Source organism: Natator depressus, chromosome 1, assembly GCF_965152275.1.
Source record: "Natator depressus isolate rNatDep1 chromosome 1, rNatDep2.hap1, whole genome shotgun sequence".
In the NCBI taxonomy this organism is placed as follows: domain Eukaryota; kingdom Metazoa; phylum Chordata; order Testudines; family Cheloniidae; genus Natator; species Natator depressus.
In genome coordinates, this window is record NC_134234.1 from 55,738,575 (window position 1) to 55,755,906 (window position 17,332).

At 36.4% G+C, this 17,332-nt stretch overlaps 1 protein-coding gene across 1 annotated transcript in view; it reads left to right on the forward strand.

Annotated features, from left to right (window-relative positions):
• INTS6 (integrator complex subunit 6) overlaps nt 1-17,332 on the forward strand; it is a 73,712-nt gene that overhangs the window by 1,200 nt on the left and 55,180 nt on the right. The window contains exon 3 of the mRNA XM_074960331.1: nt 129-278. Coding sequence (XP_074816432.1) covers nt 129-278 — 150 coding nt within the window. The remainder of the gene's footprint in view (nt 1-128; nt 279-17,332) is intronic.

Sequence of the window (17,332 nt, forward strand, 5' to 3'; positions counted from 1 at the left end):
GGGGGTTATTTTTTAACCACATGCATGCAAGAGAGGAAGACACCATTTTTGTAATCTGTAACAGAAAAGGCTCTCCTTGTGCATAGCTAACATCTGAAGGATAAGCATTCTTGCCTTTCTTTTTGCAGGCTGGCTGGAAAGAAAACCATGCAACCTTTATGAATGAATTGAAAAACCTTCAAGCTGAAGGACTTACGACTCTTGGCCAGTCTCTAAGGACAGCTTTTGATTTATTAAACTTAAATAGATTAGTAACTGGCATAGACAACTATGGGCAGGTAGGTTGAATATAAACAGGGGGAAAACCTTTTTAAAAAAAAAACAGACAAACCCTTTCAGAGACCACAAATGATTAGTTGACCAAAATAACCTCTATTCATGAAATATGAAGTATAAAACAAACAGGGGGGCTACTGTATAAATAAACAGTGCTTAGACAATTGAGAAACCCATTACTATGATGTTGTTTTGTACCCAGCTTTAGTTCAGTTTTTATTTTATATCAGGCTGAAACTTCAAGTTTTTTAAACACAAATGTAGGCATTGATTTTTTTTTTTCAGTTCACACACGTCAACTTTCAGTATATTTATTATGATCGAGATAATGAAACCTTATATTTCAGCACATTAGCCAATTGCACGCAGGAGTCATGAAGATTTTTTTCTCTTCCATGTACAGTGGTGCACAATCAGTTGGGTGCACTTTGAGTCTTTAGCTTTCCTCTGAAGTACACTTGTTATTAGCCACTGTGGGGACCAAACTATTGGGCTAAATGGAGCAGAGGTTTAATCTTACATGTCAAATCTTCTTTTACTCATTAATTAGACCACTGCTTTTGGTCTTTGCATACCCCCATATCATTCAATCTGTTTCCCTCATATTAAAGCTCTGAAAAGCTCTGGCTTCGTTGACAGCCTGTACTGGAGCTGCCATCCTTCTGGCTCAGAAGGATTTGAACAGGACTTCTTTTGGAGTGTGTCAACATTACCTTTTAATCAACAGTATGGGTCACTGTAGAACAAAGAGGCACTTCTTTACCATTCTCCCTCAGGTTGAGTATATGCCCTAGAAAGACTCTCAGTTGCTCTTGGCCGGAAGAGTAAGAGACTGGGACTATGAATCCAGCCCTAGTTTTGTTTTGCATAGTAGTGGAGAGCATTACCAGAGGGTACACATATTAAATGTATATTGTGCACTTGTTAGCCTCACATTTCCCCTTTTTATTTTCTCTTGTGACATAACGCCCTCTGAGAGGAAGAAAGGCTGTTGCTGCTTGTTTCACTAGAGAGTGAAATAACTTGCTTCAGCCAAATGCTCTGAGGCTGAGCATATTGTCTCTGCGTTACCATGTTCTGCTTGTGTAGGAGGAAAAAAAAGTGTTGCACTGCCACTAGACTACCAAGTCACCCTCAACATGTTTTTAAATGCAATCCTAGTAATGAAACTTTGAAATGTACCAATTCCACACACACAGCTAATCTCTTTAGTATATTTCCATGCGTTGCCCTCTTATACGCCTATGTGCATTCACCTGTTTTTCTGCTTTCCTTCATTCCAGTTTGTTAGGTCAGCCTTACGAAGTTTTCATGAAAACTTACCCTCCCAGGTGCAAAAAAAAACCCCATATCCACCCTTTGCCCTGGTTATTGATAATTAATACAGCAGTGATATTCATCCATAAAACATTACATGCCCTGGGTGAGTCAGCTATGCTCACTTAGTCTTTTTTAACAAGTGGGCAACTGAGTTTATGCCATGGCTCTCATTGGCTGGTTATACGTTGACGAACGAGTGCTTTTTGTTGTCTTTTGAGCATCTGCATTGTTTTCATTTGTGCCTAGTCTGTCTTGTCCTTAGATCTTTGATTCCAGGCCTCTTTCTGACCTCAGAAACACCTTTACTCTTCTAGATATTATAAGTTGATAACTTCTAAACAAAGTTTATCAGATACTTCACACTGTTCCATGTGTGGTGGACTTAGCAGAAGAGAATGGTTTCTGGTACAAGCAAATATTCACTCACATGATTAAACAGTCTTTTCTGAACTTTTCGGTGTCCTTTACAAAAATAGATGACTATGTGTTAAATAGATTTGTTCTGCTAGATCCTGTGCTGCTGAAGTCCCTAGTTCCCATTGTAGCACCACTATCAGACTAGAACTTTTTCATAAATTAGACTAAAACTTCAGCAAAAACAACAAGGAGTCCTTGTGGCACCTTAGAGACTAACAAATTTATTTGGGCATAAGCTTTCGTGGGCTCACTGGAATTCACTTCTGGAACTGAACTGGTCCTTAAAGTTCACATTGGCCTATAAGCAATACATATTGCCGTCCTGTCAACTGACATCAGCAATGGGAAGATCCACCGTTAAACAACTGTTCTGAAAATAAACATATTAAAATTTACATGTTGCAAAGGACATGGGAATAATTCAGAAAGACAAAGGTGGTAAGAATACTCAATTGTTGAAATACTGGAGACAGTAGCTTACTCCTACTCATCTAATTTTTTTAATGAAACACTTAGCAAAAAATTTTTACACTGATGAGTGCTTGAATCGCTCAACCAGTCTACTTTAGCTGTAGCTAAAGCTACTCTTTCTTGGGTTCAGAAGACAGGATGATTTACAAATAAACAAGATCTAATAGGTGTTCGAGAAGCTACTACCTGAACCATACAAACATTTTTTTAATGAAGCATTTGGGAAATTATATCAGGCTCTCTCTTCCACTAAATTATTTATCTGCCCCTCTCCCCATTGGATTGGCAAGATTCTAAAATATTTGTTCAGATTCCTTTTGTTTCTAGTACTTGAGTTGTAGAACAAATGTGCTCCTCTTTTCAATACTAATGACAAGACGTGTCAAACTTACTGAGATTCAGTCTGGTTAAACCATCCAACTTCTGAATTGTTTATCTAAATTGCTAGGACACGTGTTACATCTGACATCTTTTGAAGTTGGCCAGAGTTCACCATCAGCAGACTTCCTGGATCGGACTGATGGCTGAATGTTTGTTCTGAAATTAAACTTGAGGAAAACTCCTGCTGCATATTTCATTGCATCACCTCTGTTTGGACCTTAATACAAGTATCTCAATTCAATATATGTATTTTGCATTGCATTGGTACCGACTCATGAACAGATAATGACAATGTTTGAGTTACCACTTGCACAGATGTATTCGGTCACATAATTTCACATTTGGATCTTTAAGGGACACAACCTAATTTATTTTTAAAAGTTCCAGTTTCTAATAGAGGAGCTTTTAAACATATCCTGAATTTATAAACCCCTGTTAGTGTTTTTACAAGGATTTTCATGCTCCCTCATTTTTTAAGGATCTTGTTAACAAAAGAGAAACTCTCTCACTATACAGGAGAACAGTTGGCCTGACTAGAGGAAAAATATTTTTCCTAATGTAAGTTATAATGTAAGGGTTAACTTGCATCTACTGCAGCTAAGTTTTCAGACAGAAATGTGATTTTTTTTTTAAACGTTAGCTGTGTCCCTTTAATTTGTGTAACACTTTCCATTTGATGTTAAGCCATATCTTATCCTTGCTTGGCTCTAGCAGCATTAGCAAAGTGGAGTAGTTTCGTTCATGTATTTCACTGTCTGAGGCTGTTTTTGATAGATGAATTTACGAGGTTTTTAAAGAAAGTGTTAGCCTTTAATATTACCAGTAAAAGGTACTGGTCCTCTGCACCTTACTGTGGATCTTTATTAGGTAAGCTTCAGTAACAAAAACAGCTTAAATGCGAAAGTGTACAATAGAGACACTGTTTAAATACATTGACTTTATACATCTGCTGCCTATCACATCACCTTTGTAACTTTGCTAGCCTAGCTTGCACTTATCTAACTGACCTGTTTTATAACATTTTTTTCTCTCATCAGCTTCTCTATCCATTGTCTTACACTAGCCTGAATTGTTAGATCTCTTATTAGCAGACTTTCCTCAATCACCTCTTGAAATACAGTGATGCATCTTGTCACTATGGTTTTTCGTGATTGCTAGATAAATTGTGACTACCTAACTTAATGGATAAAGTTAAATATCACTAATACTAAATGCAGCTTGCTGTAACTGGTTATAGGTTAATACTACTAATGTTTGAAGTTGTGGTTAATACTGAAATGGAAAACATTAGAAGTATGTAACTTCCTAAATAATGCAGCAGAAACATAGTGGACCATCTAAATACCTATCTTGACAAACTGCAAACTGTTGAATTTGGTAGTGAAACCATAAACTATTGAAGCTGTAAAGTATGTAACACCAAAATAGTAAAAATTAATGCATATAAATGAAAAGTACAATAGTGCTGCAAGATTTAATCTGATGGATCTGTTTTAAGTCACTAAAACTCTGATTCTGTGCAGCCTAGCGCACTTTGTCTTGCAAACAGTTATTTCTGTGGTGAGTGGGTCATTACCATGCTCTCTTACTGCAGGACCAGTACAGTATGAGGTGCATGCTAAGGGAAAATGTGCTTGTTTAAACAAATATTTTCACAAAGTACTAAGGCAAGAGTGTTTCAAGCTAACAACATTTTTTGTATAATGTCCTTTTCAAATTTTCACCAGCATGAAATTTTTTCTCATGTTTTGGGTAGAAACTTCTGTTATCAGACACCAACACAGTATCTCTACAGATGTACCTTGCTTTTAATCAAACTTATAAAGTATGCGGCTGATTCAGTGAAACTGACCCATGAGATGTGAACTGAGTTTCAAGAGCAGACTTATTGTAACAAAAGACAGCCCAGATTACAAATTTCTGAAAGAATATTTTCCTATAATCAAAGTGGACTTTCTCTGAAGTAGAAACTTCTTCTTCTTCTTCACACTAAATAACACATTACATGGAATAAAATATAAATTCCATGAAAAATTACTGTAATACCACGCAACATCCTTGTTTTTGGCAAAGGTCTTCCTAATTTTGTTCAGTGCATTTCAGGTAGAGCTGGACAAATAGCCATTCTTTATTAGTTTGCAATTTAAAAAATCAAAAAAATTTTGAGTTGAACAAAATATTTTGTCAAAATTGAAACGTTTTATTTCATTTTTGACCATTTTTAAATACTTGGTTTTTTTTAATTACATTGTTGAGAATTTTTAAATAGAAAGTGTTTTCAAACCAGAAAATCAAAATGTTGCATTCTGAAAATGTTGAAACAAAATGTTCTGAATCTTTTGGAAGTTTTTTTTTTTTGTGTCCCCCCCTCCTCCCCCAACAATTTGGTGAAATCAAAACAAATTAGCAAAATTTTGGTGTCACTGAATCCATTTTTTGCTGAAAAAAGTTTTGGCTGAAAAATTTTGGTGAACTCTAATTTTGAGTATTTACAAATACGTGGGAAAGAAACCTTGAAGCAGAAAATAACCTAAAATCAGATTTGAATCTTAAATACATGAAGGCTATCTCAAGCCATTTTGGAATAAGCCAAAGGCTGTAAAGAGATTTATCATCCTGTACATTTGCACATAATGGGATGTTTTTAAACAACCCAATTATCCACATTTTATCCAATTTGCAAGCTTCTCTCAAGTAACCTCATTTTAGATTGATCGCTACTCGAGTATATTTTACTTAATTTTTCATTAAAGCTATTTGTAGATGCAAGAGAAATTTTTATTTATTCTGATCATTGGAATGTTTACACAATAAAGCTTGCTTCACATTGGTCTGCAGAGGATCAGTATTTTTGGCTTAAATATGTGAACTTCTACTAATTTGTAGAACATTTAGATTGTGTAAGAGGCATCTTATTTATGCTTGTGGAAAGATTTCATTTTGTCCAAATTGTTGGAATTGTTTCAATCTGTGGCTCCTCACACCTGTGTCACTGAGTAACATAAATTAATATATTTGGTAATTGAGCTTCAAGTCACAACCTTGGTCACTTTGGTAAAAGGGGTTGTATATGTATATAATGCCACTTTATCTAAACATCTTTTGAGTGAGGTGTTGTAAAGAATGCCTCACTATATCATGTCTTAATTTGCATGTTAGTCTCTAAGGTGCCACAAGTACTCCTTTTCATTTTACACTAGTTGTCATGCTGAGTTTGATTTGATTTCTTTGAATAGTCACTTAAATAGTAGTGTTTGACATTGCAGATTTGTAGTTATTGAGGTTTTTAGTAGAGGTTTGTAGTTTTTTGTCATGGAGAGGTGGGTTCTGGCTAGATGTCCTTAAAGCTGCTGGGCTGTTCGAAGGTATGGCAAGTGTCTTTAATGGGCTCCTGCCTTGTGGATCATGTGACCTGGAGCTCATGACTTTGGGTAGGGGTAGAGAATGTAGTTATCTTGTCTGCAATCCCTTGCTTACAAAAAATTAAAATCTTTCAAGTATAAATCTCTTGGCATTCAGGGGTGAAAAGTATTGCAGTGGATTGACCTGTGCTTTGAGAGCACATCCAGATTTGCAACCCAAGTTTAGACGAACATTTCCTGCCTTGTCAGACTTGTACTGCTCCAAAGGCAGTTTCTTTTTTTCTCTTTGGTGGTGATAGAAGCTTGTACTGCTCTAGAGTAACTGCATCTTCTTTTCTCTCCTCTCCCCCACCTCTTTTAAAAAAAAATTCTACTCAGAGCAACTCTGGAACCCAGTCTAGGGAGAACTTCATCCATTAGGAAGCAGGAGCACCACACTTTTAAGGCCTGACAGTTGCAAAAACAACAAGGAGGTTAATTGATAGCAGTAGGTACACAGAAGGATTCTCTGTCCTTCAAAATCTCGCTATTAAATGGAATTGGAACAGTCTACGAAGTAGTGTTCATGTAAACGCATCCAAAGCCTTCAATCAGTAACTGACTCTAGGCTCCTGTTAAAGGCATGGATACAAAGTGCTTGGGTAAGCTGGAATCTTTGCCTTTTCATATTTCCATATTGGGTGGTATGCGCTGAGCTTGAATATTTTGCCTTCCAATTATGTATTTTTGGTATAAGGAGTTATTTTCTGATCTCTAGGCATGCCATCCCCTCCACTGCTTTCCTAGAGTAGTTTAGATTTCCAGATGCCTCTTTTGTTCCTCAGGTTTCAGAGTAACAGCCGTGTTAGTCTGTATTCACGAAAAGAAAAGGAGTACTTATGGCACCTTAGAGACTAACCAATTTATTTGAGCATAAGCTTTCGTGAGCTACAGCTCACTTCAACTCACGAAAGCTTATGCTCAAATAAATTGGTTAGTCTCTAAGGTGCCACAAGTACTCCTTTTCTTTTTGTTCCTCAGTATCAGTTAGCAGTAAACACGACTGGGGGACCATTGCAAGAAAGCATGCTTAGTTTTAGATCTCTACCCAAAGTTTGGGCCCAGCTCAGTGACCTGTTTTGCTCTGGAATGAATGAATATCTAAAGTGGTGACTAGATTTTGAGCCACGTTCATGTATGCCATTTATCTAGCCTTAGGCTGCTTAATGTGTTTTTAAAGGAAGTTCTAAAAAGTAAGACTCATCCTGGTAAACAAGGTTGCATGAAGTCTACCTTATTTTCACTGATATAAAACATTCTTATCATCCTGTTCCATGAGTGGAAAGGAGGTATCTTTTATTTGAGGTATTTCCTGATATTCATATATCAATGAGGCTTTGATCATCTTGAATCTTGAGGCACTTAAGTATGTACTTGTAATTAAAGGAAAAGTATACCTTGGGATGGACAACTGAATCCCCTGTCGTCTGTCTTTGTCTCTGCACCCTGTTTCTTGGATATATCAATACTAGTAGTTTTGTCTTTCCACTAACCCATTTGCGAGTCATCAGAGCTAATTGCCATCAGAAAGGCAGCAATATACTGTAGGGAAGGGGGTTGAAAGAAAAATAGCTTTTTGTTTAAGCCTTGACTGGTAAGGCTGCAATTCAGACCTTTCTTATACCATGAGTTTAGTGAAATATTTTCTGAGCAAGTGTCAGGTAAGTAAAAGCAAGTTGAATAAAAGCAACAAGTATAATTAGGAAGACGCTGAAAAAATTCATATACCTCAAATAAGAGATCTGGATAAATCCTGCTCAGTATTGTGCTTTGTTTGTCCCTCTCCTTGGGGGCTAAGGGGAGGTGCTACTATTACACACTTCAGAACTCTCCTGTCCACAGTTAAAACTATCACTGTTACCTCTTGTGAAACTTTGTGATTCCAACATTCCATCCCATTCCATCCCATCCCTCTTCTGTTAAAGATACATTACACAAAATTCTACTTGTTTGAATACTAGTAGGAAGAGAAATTGTACAATATGTCTCATTTCACACAGTATTCCCAGATCTGTACAAATTTCCTTTATAGGAACATGTTTCCAATTCAAGCTGTTGCCTTTTGACCTTGTGTTATCTGGGCATGTTTTCAGTTGTTTTCAGCCATTGTTCTGTTATTTATTCAGCAGTCTGAGAACACATTTGGTATGCCTGGCTATTTTAATAACTGGGTGATCCAGGGCCATATCAAGCTGTACATTCTGTATGCAGTGACATGAGAATGGTGGAGTTAATTTTAGTTCTTTCCCTAAAGGGTAGGTCAGTCTTCCTCTCATTTTAAGTATCACAGTTTTTCTTGGGGTGGGTTGAACAGAAGGTGGCCTTTCTAAATGCAATTAGAGCAAATCTTTCCTATATCTCAATAGATTTCTTATTTTAAAGGTAACTTCACCAGTGACAGTTCCATTATTTTTGGTCACCATCTGTAATTTCTCTGTGGTATTTTCAAAGGATACATGCGTATCAGTAGTCTTAACTTCATACAGTCTTACCATAGCTGTGTAAGTCATTTTCCTCTGCTATATCCCACCTTAGTTGAAAAGTGTGTAGACGTGTAGATTCTTCACTGTTAAAACATTATATTCAAATTAAATTGGGAAATGTTTAATGAGTTTTGTACTCTGACCTTGGCTCCTGACTGTACTAGACCCTTAAAAAAATCTACTGTACAGCTATCTCTGTCTCTCTAGGTATGTATATATCCCCAGGTGTATCTGAGCACCTCACAATCTTTAATATATTTATCCTCTCAACACTGCTGTGGGATAGTTAATAGTATCCCTATTTTATAGATGGGGAACCGAGGCATAGAGACAGTGACTTGCTCAAGATCACACAAGATGTCTGTGGTGGAGCAGGTCTCTCAACCCAGGTCTTTCAAGTTCTGGACTAGTGTCCTAAATTGAATTATTATTACAAATAAATGGAAAGTCACTAGTATTTAATAGCATGGATATTAATATCAACAAGAATAAATTGAGCCCTTGTGTTTGGGAGCAAGGCAGTAAGACTTTCCTGATTGCATTTTACCTTTCATAAAAGGAAAATATGTAGTGAGATTCTGGTTCTATCCATGCTACAAGCCATGACTATTCTAGCTACAGTGGTTCTAAAATGGTTGTCAAGCATGGATTTGGCAGAGCTATGTCTGACAAACATCTTCTGAACATGGTGATAACTAGCACAGTTACATGGCTTTCAGAGGCTTTCTTAAACAGCTATGCTACTAGAAAGTGTGGTATAGACTCTGTCCCACTTAGTACTATGGTTTCCAAATAAATGTGTTCCAAACACATACTAGTCAGGTTGAAAATATGTTTAGCTGTAACTAACAACTCAAATGTGCTTACATGCCCTATTGTTGACAAGACCTTATGTTTTCACCTGAGTCATAAAACTGAATTTTCTGGGCATAAAATAATTGCCTTTACAAGTGTTAAGTTTTTTCCTGTGTCCATCCCAGTCATCTTCAATTGACAGTATCTCACAATTGCCTTGATCTGTTAATGGGTTTTCCTTTCTTTGTGGTATGAGTTACTGGCTACTGCTAGAGGCAACATACTAATATGTGTCTGGTGTGGTAACTCCTGTGGATAGGTCATCTTGAGTTTCCCATATATTATGTGAACAACCGTTCCTTGCAGTCAAAGAACTATGTGGAACTCAGCCAGAACAGCAACAGTTGAAGTGAATCTAAGTGACTGACCTCTTTTTTTCATGTAAATCAAAATTTGCTGTCTAAATGAGCTAGAGTACTAAATATGAGCATCTTCCTAGTCTCTGCTCTTTAATATGCTTGGAGTAGACCTAAAGCATTTGGGTAATGAGTATGTTACATGTAGCTCAGGTTCCAGAGGGAAGACCTGGAAAAAAGTTGCTCAAAATCACCCTTACGGTGGATAACATCACCTCCTAAAAGGCTATGGCTGATATACATTAGTATACCTTGTTGTTTGTCTCCGGTGAATGATAGCATTATGTAACTATACTGTAATAGTACGTTAGTGGTACACAAGTGGAGTACACACATTACAAAAAATCAGACAAGATAAAGCATGTACAGAATTATGACAGTAATGGGGGTGTTTTTTATATTTTTAAAAATCTACCTAAATATAAAGTAATCAAAATACAGTAACTTCCATCCATGCATCCTTTTTTCCTTTTCTAATCCAATTTCCTTTTCTAGTCCAGTGCCTGGCCAAATTCTCTTTGGCACTGCTGCTGGAGTGCTTGCTTGAAACTAGTCGTGCTTGCTTGTGGAATCTAGCAAGGACATGATGTTTTGCATCTTTCTTGCCCCTCCACTTAAGCATCTCAAACCGCCTTACAAACATTGACAAATTGAACTCTCAGTACTTTGGCTCAGGGTCACACAGGAGTCTTTGGTCCCATTGGGAATACAACCTGATCTCCTAACTCCCAGTCCCCTGCCTAACCACAAGAATATATCTTTTCTTGTAGAAGCGTAATTTTTTTCACTGATTTTACTGATGATGTTGGCTCTATCACACTGTATTTAGCTCCACACCTTGCCACCTCTTCTTAATGGCATTCTTTAGCAATATATTTGTTGGTCTCATTTTTATTTATTCACTGTTGTATTAGTGACATTAGTCAACTCCTTTGCATGTCTTTAAAAAAAACAAAAAACCTTCAAATGGAATCTGTATGTTATGTTAACCTAGATGAAAGGAGAGCAATCCAATTTTTATTTTAATGCACAATTTAAGGGGAATTGTTAAGACCTGAATATGGATACCTCTTCTCACCCAATCCTTCTCCATTTCATAGGGCACATTTTAAAAAATAATCATAAGTGTGGAAAGAATTATCAACCCAGTAAAACAAAAAGGATGCAGTAATTAAGGATCTGATCTAAAGCCCAGTGAAGCCAATTGTTTTTGGATTTGGATCAAGCTCTTTACAGATGTCTTTAGAACACATGACTAAAACCAGCTTGGGAATCCAAATTCCTTGGGATAGATTTTAAAGGTAAAGCTGCTAATTTTGGAGGAAAGGGGGTGGGGGGAAGGTAATAGGTATTTTTACTTATACTCTTTATAAAAAGGGTATTATCTAGGCCCAAAATTTAAATATGATAATTTTACTTTTTTGTACAACAGTTGTAATCAAAACTATAACTAGACAGAAATATGACTAGATTCTAAATAACTTTAAGTACATTCACTAGGCCACTGAGAAGACCTGGGGGCAGGGAATCCCATTTTCTAAGTGATTACACTAGCTTATGTGTGTGGGCTTCTCTCTTAATCTGCAACTGGCTATGCATACTTTTTTCTTTTGCATTTTAGTAAGCAGGAATCAGTACCATAGTTGGATGATGAGTTTTAAACCGAATACAAGAGTGCCATTTTTATAGTACATTCGCTCACAAATAGTTACTTCTGTATTTAAAAAAATTAAGCATATTAGATGTACTGTCAGTAGCTGTCATTCTATAATATTTTCAGTTAAACTGACATTCTTGATTTTAGTTGCAAAACTTAATTTTTAATTTTCTGTAGTGCAACCCAATGTTAAACATCTTAGCAATAGTTTTGTTGAGAATTCTAGGTTTTAATCAAAAGTGATACTAAATGAATACAACAGAACTGTTCGATCGTTATTCTTATTTCCTGATCTTCACTAGGTGTACTTAGCTCAATGCTCTTGCCTTTACTTGACAGTGACCTGCAATATGATATTGGGAAAGATTTTTAAAGTAGTTAGGCATCATATGGGATTTTCAAAAGCATCTAGGTGCCTAATATCCATTGAAATTAATGAATTTTAGGAACCTCTGTGTTTTTGAAAATCTCACCAGATGCCTAAATACCTTTTAAAAATCGGTCCGATTATCACAAATTGCTCAGGATTCAAGGATTTTATTATTTCTCTAAATTTATCAAAGAAGTAGTCTGACTTATAGCACTTTAAAGTTTACTGTCCAAAAAGTTAAAATCGTTTATATAATCCTTTAGCTACAATTCACTTAAATTAGCTCTTACTTAATTTCCCTCTCACTTATATCCCTGATCCATTTTGATTTTTTAGGTGGCAGGGGGATTTTTAAAAGGGTCTGTAGGACTTAGGAATGCAAGTCCCACTGGTTTTCAGTGAGATGTGTGCTTCCATTTTGATTCAGACTCCTCTTCCCCCATCTCTATACGTGCATATTAACATACACTGAAAAATGTTGTACCTTTTGTATTGAATCTTCCGTGCTTGGCCCTTTTGTGTTTGAGCAAAAGCTTATCAGGCTTTGTGGAGTTATTAGAGAATAAACATTTTTCTAGTTTGTGTAAAACAAAATTACCATCTTTTTAAACAATTCTAAAGAGGCTGAAGTTTCACAATTAGTAGCTAAACAGTCTTAATAAGCAGCACTTTCTTAGCTAGACTTGTGAGCTCAGAAAAATTTTAAAGTTATGAACTTTTGAAAATGTGGCACCAAGCACCCCCCGTAAAATGTTCCATTAAGCAGCCAGTTGCACAGTTCAAGATAGATCTGATGTGCTGGTAATTGTGTGTATGACTATTTGGTTTCAGAAATTTACAAACTCAGGCAAAACTAGAAAAATGTAAGTTTAAAAATGAACTGCAGAGAGATTTTTGAAAACTCGCGTTGGGACCTTTTTGCTGCCTTATGGTGTTTCAAGAATGTCTGAAACTTTTGGGTGTTTTAAAAATATAATTAGGAATGTCATGTTTGATCTTTCCTGTTTTTGCTGGAGGACTTCTTGGGGGGAAAAAGAGTGTCTCAGAAGATGTTTTTTGAGCTTTCACCGATTCGTTGTAGAGGTTGTGCATATTGCTAAATTTTTAAGGTAGCTCCTCTCTTCCGACTGCTAGCCATTGGTGTTAAATTTTTGTTAAAAACAAAGTTTTGACTATTGAAAATACAAATTCCTTTCCCTCTGTTTCTCAGTTTTCAGTCTCATGACATTTGTCACAGCATGATTTCACTGGTTTTCTGGTAACCATAGTCTAATCAGAAGGAAGAAGTCCTTTGTTTTGGGGTCTTACAAACCTTGATAGTGTCCCTCTAATTCTTATTTAATATGGATTACTTGATTGCCTGTTCTCTTCATTCCCTCTGAAACACCTGGCATTGGCCACTCTCAGAAGACAGGATACTGGGCTAGATGGACCTTTAGTCTGACCCAGTATGGCTGTTCTTATGTTTATTGAATTTATTAATGTACTGTGTCAGAAGGATCAAAACATTCAGCTATAAAGTATCTTACAGTTGTGGGTTGCATTTTGTTGCTCTGTCATTTGCCAATTTTCCTCACACCTGTCAGTGGGAGGAAGAAGGGGGCAAGAGCTGTAACATTTTTTGACCATTTTAGAGTTTCTCTTTGAAAAGTTGTCAGATGTTTTATATAGTGAATATAGCAACCTTTTCATGAAGTTGTCTGTTTCTAAGCATAAAAACTAGGAGAACAAATACTGTTACTCTAACTGAATGATATATTTCAGTTATGAGTCTGAGTTTGTTTTGATCGGGGATTATCAGAAGTCTCATATTGTACATATGCTCTGCTATGTAGTACCACTTGGTGACTATTTCATGTTGTGTGTCACTTTTCACTTATGTATTTAGCACCTTATTTGTCCAAAGATTCTAAATTGCACTACAGAATGACTGTACAAACTGCATATACACAGATCATTTAATCTAAACTGTACTGCAGCTACCTCTAGAGTACAAGATGGCAGCCATCTGAAGCACCCAGTAATTCTCTACCGAAGTAGGCAAAATTTACTGTATGCCATTGAGACAAGTGGGGAAAATTTTATATAGGTGGAATGTGTAATTAGCCTAAAGAGAATTTTGTGAAGGTAGTAAGACTAATGCTCCTACAGTGTTTGTGAATGGCTGTCTTGTGATCTACTAGATTGAACAAGGGACTTAAAACTCAGACCACCAGCGTTTTATGCCTGATTACTACTGCATCATTCTGACCTTGGAAAAGTCATTTTAATCTTTTTACTTCTGTTAATGCATTGTTTAAACAATGCTTACCTATCTCATATGTGCTTTGAGATCTGTGGATGAAAAGTGCTGTGTCAAATGTGCCCTTGATTAATTTAGGTCCTTGTTTAAGTATATGGATGGTCAGCACAGCTCTGGGGATATGTTTATTAACTTGTTTCAGAGTAACAGCCGTGTTAATCTGTATTCGCAAAAAGAAAAGGAGTACTTGTGGCACCTTAGAGACTAACAAATTTATTTGCGCATAAGCTTTCGTGAGCTACAGCTCACTTCATCGGATGCACCTAAGGTGCCACCTAAGGTGCTTTTCTTTTTGTTTATTAACGTGTGCTCCCTCTGCTGGCTAGCTGTACAATTACAAAGCAAAATTATAGCATCATACATGGTCATCGTAGTGATATATTTTTAATTTGATTACAGAGGTTTTAAAGAGACATTGTCACCTGATTCACTACTTATACCTTCAAATTATAATTTGTGGTGTTAAGGGATCAATGCTATAATAGAAAGCTTGTCACCGTTAATTTACAATATTTACAGGAGTCACTGATTTTAATAAGACTACTGAAACTTGACAGAAGTACAGAATATGAAAGTCATAAGGACTATCTTAACGTCTCTGGTTTTTTTGTTAAATTTCTGAGACTCAGACTAGTGATGGTGACCCTGTGACATTGATCTGATCCAAGAAATGATAGCTACACCAAGAACTGTCTTACAAAATTTGTTTATATTAGAATAACAGTCATTCATTGGCTCGCTGTACTATGTTGATCAGTGTTTGGAGGGCAGAAGTTTGTGAACTTTGCGGCTCTACTAAACAGTATGTAATTTGTTCTGAAAGTCACATGAGAGTATTAAGTGTGTACCTTGTGCTCATACCTCACTTGAGTTGTTAAATGCAAAATTAGTTAATACAGTAAGGTTAGATAAAACAAAAAGGTTATTGGAGACAGTAGTTCACCCATATTATACATATAGTAGGTACAATAGTATTTAGCTTTGCATTCAGTAGCCTAGTTAGTAATTGCAATATTTGCAAATGTGGGAGGGTTAACGTTATAAAATCCTATGAGAACCTTAACTTTGCATTTCCTTTTATTTTTGCACTTAAATATGCATCCATTATGTCCTGCTAGTATAATTTTTCTGTCTTTATTTTAAATTTTCCTGAAGATGACTTGTAGACAGAAGTAAAATTGAGTTTGTACTTCTTTTGCTTAATACAAAATGAAGGCCTGAACAAAAAGTAAATGTTGCTTTACATTAGATATTTGTCTGTCTACCCTTCTCTCCTGGTAAACTGTAGATTACTAAAGAGCTAGTAGACATATTACACATGATTATTAATTGACAGGATATTATTTTTATTTAGACTTTTTTCTTGTTGATGCCTATCTGACTCAAACAGCCTGCAAACAGTTAGAAGAAAAGATGTCTTAAATATTCAGCGTCTCTACCCCCTCAATAATGAGCAGAGGGATTACATACCACGTCTGTGGGTTTGACAGTTGAGAAATGAAGCAAAAACAAGACAAGATTCCACGTTGATGGTCACAGTAAACCTAGTTAGATGGGGTAGCCACCTGGACTCTTTGCCCCTCGATTCTTTAAATCTCTGAGGCTTTTCTATCCACTTCTGCCTCCAGCCCTTTTCAGTGTTACCTCTTGGAGGACTTTTCTAAAAAAAGAATTCATTTTTTTCATACTGAGATGATCAAGTCAGTTCCTTAAAGCCAAGAAGGTAGAGTATTTTATGCCCAATATTTTTGTCATCTCCTACAAGACTAAGTTTTTGAGGCTTATTTTAGATCTGGGAAGTAAAGTAGTAATTCCCCAGTTTCCTCAATCAAATCTGCATGCTTTCAGTTGTAAAGTGTGCTTGCATTAATCTTACTGTGTTCTTGTTACTTTTATTTCACTGTTGAAGATTCTCCATATTATTGCAAAGCTCTGGACTTTGGCTTTCTACAGCTTTGTGTATGTTTCTTCCTTACCATGCCTCTTCCACCCCAGATACTTGGTGGAAGTTGTACAGCTGACTTGGATTTACAGATGATGATTATGATGTAAGACATCTATAGAGGGAGGGAGCTCTTTCTTCTCCTGCTAAATTAGGCATGGAGATCCAAAATCCATTATTTTACTACAGTATGTGGTAGTATCAGACCCTTGAACTCATTTTATCCCTCACTAGAATGAGTTACTATCATATGAGGATGAATTTAAGTGTTTATTCAAAAGAGGGAAGGTATATTTGTTTCTGTATATTTAAACCCAAGATATAAGACAGCAGTCCATATTCAGTGGAGTAAGAGGGAATCTGATTTTACCAAAGTACTCCTTTGCTTCTTTATCCCTTGTGTTGTCTGGTTTTCTCTGCTCTGAGTCCCTGACCCTCTTTCTTCAGCACACTTTCACATATGTTCTTTTCACACATCCCGTTCACCCTTTCCTCACTGGTGCAAAGCCTGCTCTTTCTACTCAGTTTTGCTGTTCAAGTTACACTTTCTCATTCCCTAACTGCCCAAATCATACTCAATTGTTACAGAACCTTCTGATTCCCTCTTTTTGTCAGAGACATACTAAAACATTTTGATTGCTGCATGAAAAACAGTAGAGGACAATGACTCCTTGTTATACTGAGAATTATTACAACTTTGAACTTTCAGTTATTTCACACTCTGCTTTGCTTTATCAAATGTCATATGTTATGGTGCCAGTTTACAATCTTCAATCCTTTGTTTCTTACCTGGAACCTTGTAGATTGTGCAAGTTGTTTGGAACAGGGGCTGTTCCCTTTGTTACTTGTCTGCATGGTGCCTAACACAGTGGGTTCCTGGCCCTTGATTGCATTCCTAGGTGGTACTGTGATATACATCATAAATATGTGTCTATGTTCTTGCTGGAAGGAAAATTCCAGACTAGTTGAGGAAACTAAAGTTATTCCTTCAGCTACTGGCTGACAGCAGGCAGTGAGACAAAGGAAAGCAAATATAAACAAATGATTTCCCTATTATAGACCACAAATTTCAAGACCAGTGGAAATGGTAGTCTGTAGACC